We start from the raw sequence: 9,535 nt of genomic DNA on the forward strand, positions 1-9,535 counted from the left end.
TCGTGGAGAACTCTGGGCCACGTGGTAGAGCCTAGCAAACTCTGCGCGCGTCTCGGAGCCGACCAGTGGTTTGATCAGCTACCAAGACTCTCTCCCCGTCGCCGCATGATCCCTCGACATACCCTACCCTGCGCGCTCGTCGAGAGTCACCTTTTGGACTCTCATTTTGGTCGTTCCACGGAGCCTAGCAAACTCCGTGAGTGTGTATCCAGAGCTCTGTTCGTGTTTGTTTTGTGGAGCCTAGCAAACTGCACGTGTGTCTTTTTATAACTGCAGCTCAAGAAAGTTTTTCCTGTCTGCACCGCGACCACCTACGGTGTAAGTAAAACAATCTTTAATCAACCTCTACACATCACTGCCTAATTCTAGTTCGCTGTGCCGACCTTTTCCCTGGCCCATGTGCCCAGGCTGCTGGCCACAGCCCCTCGGCCCCGACAGAAACCAGCTGCAGCAACAAGGCAGGGGACTTCTGGGAAACAGAGTCCAGCCACTGGCCAGATCCGCCATTTTGCCCACCCCTGTATTAGAACCTCCATGGCTCCATCCTTGGAGTCCAAAGGAAACCCACTTTACTGCAACGGGAACTTAGCACGTTGCTAGTGTTAAGAGTGTCATGACCCAAAGGGTATGATTTTGTGTGTGCTTCGGCACTGCAAAATTATTTCCCGCCACAAGGAGCTTTCTTTGAACGGTGCAATTCTCAGTTGCATAGAGAAAACCCCAGTGCAAAGGAGTTCCCGCCACCCGTATGTAAATTTGTTTCCCACTATTGGCTGTTTCTAAATTATTCCCACGCTAGCCGTATAAGAGGCTTGAGCAGTTTCCGCCCAAGTTGGAGGAGGAGAACTTCACATCCATCTCGTGAAGAACTCTGGGCGCGCTGTGGAGCCTAACAAACTCCGCGTGCGCCTTAGAGGAGGATACAGGGGCCTGATCAACCTCTAGCCTCTCCCCGTCGCCGCACGATCCCTCAACATACCCCACCCTGCGCGCTTTCGAGAAGAGTCACCTTTCAGACTCTCATTTCGGACGGTCCACGGAGCCTAGCAAACTCCGTGAGTGGTATCCAGAGCTCTGTTCGTGTTTGTTTAGCGGAGCCTAGCAAACTCCGCTCGTGTGTCTTCGGTGGAGCCTAGCAAACTCCACGTGTGTTTTTTTTTTGTAACTGCAACTCAAGAAAGTTTTCCTGCCTGCACCGCGACCATCTACGGTGTAAGTAAAATCATCTTTAATCAACCTCTACGCGTCAGTGCCTAATTCTTTTTCGCCGTGCCGACCCTTTCCCCAGCCCACGTGCCCAGGCTGCTGGCCACAGCCCCTCGGCCCCAACAAAGAGGATAAATTCTGTAACGCAGGCCACAGCAGAAAAGACTCTAAAACCTAAGACCCACAGAGAAATGAAAGATATTCATTAAATGCAGGGATTTAAAGACTGAAAGGCTGGAGGGAGTGAAAAATATTACCCTTAGCTTATTAGCTGATTTACATATAGCTGAGAATGGGCATTTATAAGTAGTGAGAAGGGGAAACTATATTTAGTTAATAGGCTACATTATGCAACACAGTAAGCTCCCAGGCAAGGCTCCATTTGCTTCATTCTTTCCTTCCTGCACAAAAGGCTTGTCTACTAGTTACATATTAGATGGCAGGAAACACTATGTCATCACAACTATGAGATATTAGTACTTATTCAAAAAGCAAGGTTTGAGATGTTCAGAAATTAATAATATGGCTCAACTGGGATGTTACAGGATCAAACACCTGTTACAAGTACAATTCATGGAGATTCATTTTGAATTGCATGCTTTTAAATTCAGTTTCTTTCACTGCATTAAGATAAGTAGTAAAACACTGTTTGTATAACCCTGTAGTACTGCTTCAAAGGCTAGTTGCACAGCAGGCTGTTGCACCTATACAGAAAAGCAGAAACCATGAAGATGTTTTTATTCTACCCAGAAAAGCAGTGCAAATGCAGCACTTTGATTTCACAATGGAGAACACTTGTCTTTTTCCAGCTTCTCTTTTAGCAGGATGTTTCCTAAATAACTCAAACTTGGTATCAAAATTAACTTCCTAGTAAAAGTCATTGTCACTGGGGCTGTCATCAAGAAGCCTTACTCACCAAACAGATCCAAGGAAGCGGTAACCATTTTTCTTCATGGCTTGATGGGAGGAAGTCCTACAAACCACTCCTCTGTCATAGCATGACATGGACATACACTAAAAACAACTATACAATGCTACTCAAAACAAGGGACACTCAGAGTTCTCTAAATGTGGTTAGAGCAGTGGTTTTTAATCTTTTTTCATTTGCAGACCCCTAAAAATTTTTGAATGGAGATGAATTTTACTTGTGGGTATTCACATATTTTTTACCATAGTCATCTTTTGTGGACCCCTAAGACAGTCTGCAGAACCCCAAGGGTCTGCAGACCACAGGCTGAAACAACTGAGCTAGAGGTTTCCTACCAGATGCAAATACCTGGAAGTTTGCTCATTTCACAAGCGGACTGCACAGAAGTTTAACTTTAAAGCATTAAGGGTGATGCCAATTAAAAAAACCCAAAAAACCAACAACCTCTCCCCTCTTTATACAGCCGGAATATAGACACGCTTCCTGAAAGTTGGCTTCCTAAAATGTTGGTCAGTGTGCTAACAGATTAAAAGCCTTGACCCTGAGATGGCAGCTTCTAATCACTTAATCTTAGAGCCAAAACAGGGATATACAGTAAGCGACGGAATTACATGAATGGTTTGGAAGTGTGATCTCTTTAAAACCCACACAGATTTTTTTTAATTCAAATCAAAAGCCAGACAAAAGAGATTTGAAAATGTACTTATATTTGGAACAAACAGAAATGTAAGTGACTGTCTATAATGTAACCAAGCCAAGAGATAGATTGCTCTGCTCAGAGGTCAGTGACATCTCATTATAAGCCTATTTCCTAGATCCCCAATGGGCAAACAAACAACTTGTGTTTAACATTTTTTCAGAAGGATGCAACCAGGAAAAGATGTAGGTATTTCACAGAAATAAACTTTATGCAATGGAAGTCAACCAGATTTCTGGTGAATGTGCAAAAATGATGCAATCTTCTCTCAAACACAGTGTCTCCACTACTCTTCTGACGGTCAAACATTTCGTGTTACCAAAACACAAGGAACCTGTTTCACATTTGGTCTCAGCAATGAAGTTGTCCCTTGACTTCAATACAAATTCTAAAGAGAATTGTTGGCTCTTGTTGCATGATTATAAGCAAAGAAAAGGTAAGTCTTTCCTACTCTCATTCAGAAAACTAACAAGCTTAGATAAATGCCTAATGGCTTCTGAAGGTTCCATTTTAGTACTACGGTTCATTAATCAGCTGAACAGTATTACAGGCATAAGCAAGCCTCTGTCCATTTCCAAACTCAGTCTCACGTGAAACATGCCACAAAATACAATAAAAGGAACACAGGTTTTCTTGGTGAGGTACAATGCTTAATTAGAATGTATATATTACCACACCTGTAATCTAAGCCCCTATTTTAGAAGGTGCATCAGATTACTTGATCAGTAGGGCCCTACTGCATTCATGGAAGAAGTGGGCTGCAGAGCAGCTCCTTTAATCTTGCAGGTGCGCCTCCCCCCCCAGCCACTCCTGATCCGCAGGAAGGCAAAACCTACAATTTTAAATATGGCATCATTTTTGCATTCTGGCCAGTCAATAGCAAACAGCAGGGCCACGGGATCCTCAGCCAATCATCAACTGGGGGGGGACCTGCAAGATTAGAGGAGCTGCTGCGCAGCCCACTTCCACCGTGAATTCAATAGGCCCCTATTATAAGGCAGACCTTAAAAATAAGCCCCTAATGCTTTGACCAAATGATATATTGGACACTGTCAGCTGTTGAGCTGCAATATTTGATAGACGTATTAGCCAGTTAACTTACTGTTTCCTATAAGTTCCTTCCTTCTATTATAAGCAGACAAAGAACAGTTGAAAAGTATTCTCTAGTATGGAAGACCACATTCTAAACTTCCAGCTTTGTAAGGCCAAGGTTGATTTTCATAACTGATTTATGACCAGACATCTATTTCTGTCTATTTTTGGGGCAACTGCTTACAACACAGAGCCTGCTGAATGCATGCCAAAACAGAGACACACAGCAAGCACTGTTCTATAACATATTCTGTGTGTCAGCCTTCCAGCTATACAATGATAGTATTGTCTACACAACAGTCCAAGCAGACAGCTCTGTAGCCTGGCACAGAATTCTCCATAGACCTTTACCTACAGAACAATTCCAGGAATACCCAGTCATTTAGCCACACAACTGTTTCAATACTTCTTAAAACACTAAGCTCAGAAAGTATGGCATGTTACAGCTGGCGTTCCAAGCAACTCTTTCTCCTATTCTGGGAACAAGTGAATACCTTCTGTATCCTACGCAGTACAGAGACCCACTTCATTTTCAGTGAAGTAAGATGCTAACCAGCTAATAAAGAGCCTGAACTGCAAGTGTAACAGTGGCCAGACTGCAGAGAACCATTTGCAAACTTGTCTGATCCACCTCAGCAATCTGGAGTCTAAGAAGCATATCTCTTTTTCCTTCACCATCTCGATGTCATCTGGCTTTCACCAACCTAGTTAGCCAGAAATTTCTGACAAAGATATCTTTCAAAATGGCCAACACCACTCATTCTAACATCACACACAAGTCTTAAATCTCCCATACCACACACTTGCTCTATTCTATCCTTCTCATTTTCTTCCTGCGGTTCATCTGCCATTGTGATAGCCATGAAGACAAATCACCGTTTATCTCCCCTACTCTCATACCTTCAATTTTGCATTGCAGACAATCTTATGCAGAGAAAGATCTGAAACAACATTCTACGAGCTTGTCAACACTACTTCCAAACTGGCTGTAACTGTCACTTAAGCAATACAAGGTACTTCCTCTCCTCTCTATTTGCCATCTGCATTAATGTGTCACTGCAGCAAGTTCAATACACACTGAAGCAATGAGCAGGACAGTTAGGTATAACTGAAACTAACTCCTATTAAAAAAAGATAAGGCTCCAATGAAAAACAGCACTTGTAAAGAAGTCCAGCCCTCAAAGCAATAAAATTTCAGCACTCAGCGTCCTACCCTTCAGGTGCAAACAGGATTCACTGGGAAACCAACCTCACTTAGGTCTTAGGAGACAGAAGTATGTGAGCTGGATGTTTCCATGGCAATGCATGTTAACCCTTAGACACAGATTGCCCTCACAGAGGTGCAGCAAAAAGGTTCTGGTGCCTTGCTATAGTTGCGTTCTTTTGGCTGTGTTTACAATACTTAATACAACCAACAGGACAAAATGGAAAGAAAAATCATATAGCTTGAAGAGTACTCTTTCAGTAATTTAAGCTAGCTGTAGTCCATTGAAACAAGTAAGATAACAGAACACAGTACTGCCTAATAAAAAAAATACTATATCAGTCACCAGAGCAACTAAGCGTCATTAAGATGGAGAATGAAAATAAAGCAACTGTTAATATACAAAAAGGTAGGCACACCATTCAGCTAGACTAGGTTTAGTGATTTTAAATAGATTGGCTTTTCATTTAACTTGAGATATTCTTACAACTTCCCAGACAGCAATACTAATATAAATATGAAATTCAAATTTCCAACACTGCAATGGTAAACTTTGTAAGACTTCCATTACTTTACTGTGACACTGACTTGCTGGATAAACTTAAAAAGCCAGCTTTCTATATAGAATACAGGTTTCCCTCACTTTATGCTGTCCATGCATTCCTGGAAAACAGCGCACAACTCGAATTCACATAAAGAGAACCCATTTTACAATGTAACAAATAGGAATACGTTCCAAGACCTCGACTGTACTGCCCCCTGGACCCATTTCTACCACTTTTACAAAACAATTTTGGTACTCACCAACAGAAGACTATACACAAGCACAGGGCACTATCATAATGGGGATGGCAACTACAGAAACACGTGTCGCAGGCAATGAGCGAGAAGCACAGATTCCCACAGGAGACTATATTTTGGTGTGTGTCACTCCCACGATGCACTGCACAAAGCAGCTAACTGCGGGCTTCCACCACACTGATAACATAGGAGTGAATTTACCTCACATATAACAAATTTTTGGTATAAAAAGGGCCATTGCATAAAAGCAAATTTGCAAATACAGAATCCACATAAAACAAGGGAAACCTGTATACATATTTGGTCAGCATTAGTGCTTTATACCTGGCAATTCTACATCTTAAAAGTATTTTTAGGAGCCAAGGATACCACAAACACAAAACTCAATATTTTAATACACAGTGATGAAAAATTTGAGGTATCAATGTCCTTACTTCTTTCAAAGTTATTCAAAACAAAAATATTCACTCCAATCCAGTCTTTATTTCAGAGAAAAGTATACCTAATGAGTTCTAAAAATGAATCTGGCTTGATATTTAATTAGTTGGCAAATTACTTGGTTTTTTAAGGGGGAAAATGCAGATCTGGACAATAGAGTGGCATCTTATTTCTGGTGTGATGCATGCAAAGTATTTGGGAGGTGTCACTTGCATTTTTCTTCTCTCTCCCAATCAAGAGGAATAAGCCTAACAGAACCCAGGAGCACATTTAAGCTCCAAAGGAGCAAAGCAGAAGACAATCATATTTTAAAAATATCTGCACAATTTACTGTGGGTTCTCATGAAATCCATTGTAGACTGCCTGTAATTCACATGTATCACAGTAAAGGAGTAGCTAAGTAACTAAATAAGTTTAAACAGCCTCATTCAAGAAATCCCAAATACATTTGACTGGTAAATCCAAGTAGTAGTAAAGGAGATTTGAGAAACAAAGCTTCAAATGAATCTTAGACATCCCCTTTTCACAAAAAGCTAACCTCACTAAAAAAGGATTTTTCTCTGCAGCTTTGGTAAGGACTCCTGGAATATCCATTTACCTCACGGTGAGAATGAGGAATTACTGCATTGCATTATTATTGTATCTGAAGAAAATCTCAGGATAAATCTATATAGTATTAAGACAGCAAAAAAATAATTTGGCACAGTTCACCTGAAATCCAGTGCTTTCCCCCAATCTTTTCTAGGAAGAATTAATGGCTGGAAATCCTCCCCGCACCTCAATGCCTGGCTGTGGACTAAGTTGGTAATGATAAAGAAGACTATTCCACAATCACCCGAAAAAGGAACTGAAGTATGCATGCAGCAAAGCACTACGAGATACTCTGGCAGAGAGCAGTCTCTAATGTGCCATTTGAGCCACCCCTCTGGTTTACCAGACTGTTTGCCAACAAAGCAAATAAATGACATGTTGTACAATGTCTAAGAATTACAGCAATTGGAAGTGTTCCAGTTGTATGTTCTGTTTTGAACACCCACTCAAATGCAGAAATGAAAGCACAAAGAACTCCTAACCACTACATGAAACTGGGTACATCTGATTCATCAAAAGAACCACTTTTTCCAGGCTTATGGAATGGCATGCAATCATACATCAGGTGCAAGTTCTTTACTCAAGAATTCCACACTGTTATATATAAGCAAGGTACTCTAAAGGCAGAAATCAATGGCTAGAGAAGAGAAGCAAATATACATATTGGAATCAATTCTCCTGGAGCGCATGCTAAGAAATGACTTTTCCAAATCCAAAACAAGCCCCACTGAAAAAAAACCCAAAACTGAACTACAGTAACAACAATATATATTTCAAGCCATGTATATTATGCTATAACCCAGGGGTGGCCAGAGTTACTCACCCCTGGGAGATGCATCTGATCCTCCACCAACGTTAAAGAGCCGAAGAGCAGGGGGCAGGTTGCACTAAGTGCCCTGGAGTGGAGGTGACCTCCCCCACCCAACCAAGCCTTTCCAGCTTTCCCCGCGGGGAGTATTATGTATGCATGTGTGTGTGTGTGTGGGTGTGTGCGCACGCGCACGCACACGCGCATGTGTGCGCGCAGTATTATACAAAGTATATCATAAAAAGCTATTTATGTTTTAACGCTGTTATGATCAGATGACTGTTCTGTCATTCCACAGAATCCTTCTCATACTACAGAACTGTGTTTTAAAAACAAAGATTCTATATTTCAGAAAAGTGTTCTGGATCTTTACTGGTTATAAGATCCCAAAAAATGTACAATATATGCTACAATTTCTTTAAATAAGTTTTTAATATCTGAGGAAAGCAAGCTACTTTGATTTCATTTCAGTTAGTTAAGTAAAAATGAGAATATTTGGGGACAGTAAAAATGTATATTTAATTTAAAAAAATAAGGTTGTTGAAGGACTATTTATCGAACTGTATATTAGTTTAATTTTTGCCATGCAACGCAGAAATCTTGCCAGATATTTTAGGCCCAGCTTCTTGAGCCATGGGGTACTGGTCATAATTGTTTGCAGGTAAACAAAAGATGGAGTTCTCTCCAACTCTTAAGGTGCAATTTCAAACCAACATAGCTGCATGTACATAAGAAACTAGACTTAAGTCAGGCCTACACTACAAACTATTGCTAATGTTGTTATGCTAGTCAGAAGCATGATGAGGTGTGATTTGTGAATTAACTATGCTGGCAAAATCTCTTAGAGTAGACAGATTACAACAAAAATCAGTTGCATCAATTACAGATTTTTGCTTGTGAATCTCTAGTTAAAATATGCAGGCCAATTTGTGAGGGCTGTTATGTTAGAAAAATAAATTAAAAAAAAAATTAAAGCATTATAAGTCACTCAAATTATAAAAGACTAAATGATGATACAAGTCAAATAAAATACTATGGTTTCTCTTAATTTTGTACAAATCTTTCACAATTTACTGAAGAAATATTATTAAAACAGATTTTGAGAACAGAGACAAAACTATCTTGCATCTCAAAATGAGTTTTCAACGAGTTTAATCACTATTATCAATGGACTAAAGAGAAAAAGGGAGGCAGAAGTGAAAAAGCCTAATGGAATCTGGAGATGTTTGCTAAATCAGATCAGTGGCTTCAGAAATTCTTTTCCATCTCACCTACAAAGTTACCAAGCAAAGCTCCAAAGTTTAAGTTAAAAAACTCCCATTCTATTAGAAAGTCTGACTACAGCAACTAAGTGCCTTACATGTGACCTTAGCAGGCCATGTTTCCTCCCACCCCTAACTGGTTCAGAACAAGCTGGCCTTTCAACATGCAAAATACTTAAAGCACTCCTCCAGACATGCTATACGGGACACAACAAAGTCTACCCATGAAACAAATAACTGCCCTTTTCAGTACTTACTCTGGTTGCTGCAACAGTTGAAAGTTAGTGCAGTTATTACATGCCCGACAAATACCTTTTACTATCCACCCCCCCCCCACTTCCACCGGCCCCCAATCCCTCTGTAGAGAGGGAAGGATGGGTCTGTCACAGTTGCAGCTCTCCTGCTGCTTGAAGGAGTGTGTTCTTTAAAGTCTAACCAGGGCTTTTGCTCCCCAGCTTAGCCCCATCCTAACTAGATCTCCTGTGAGTAAATGCAACATATCTGGTAC

General features: G+C 40.8%; 1 protein-coding gene across 1 annotated transcript in view; it reads right to left on the reverse strand.

Annotated features, from left to right (window-relative positions):
• The window catches only part of SPPL3 (signal peptide peptidase like 3), a 65,520-nt gene extending 58,171 nt beyond the window's left edge, over positions 1 to 7,349 (reverse strand). The window contains exon 1 of the mRNA XM_025199313.1: positions 7,078 to 7,349. Coding sequence (XP_025055098.1) covers positions 7,078 to 7,334 — 257 coding nt within the window. The 5' untranslated portion in view covers positions 7,335 to 7,349. The remainder of the gene's footprint in view (positions 1 to 7,077) is intronic.
• Positions 7,350 to 9,535: the final 2,186 nt, after the last annotated feature.

The sequence above is a fragment of the Alligator sinensis genome, unplaced genomic scaffold, assembly GCF_000455745.1.
Source record: "Alligator sinensis unplaced genomic scaffold, ASM45574v1 scaffold505_1, whole genome shotgun sequence".
NCBI lineage: Eukaryota > Metazoa > Chordata > Crocodylia > Alligatoridae > Alligator > Alligator sinensis.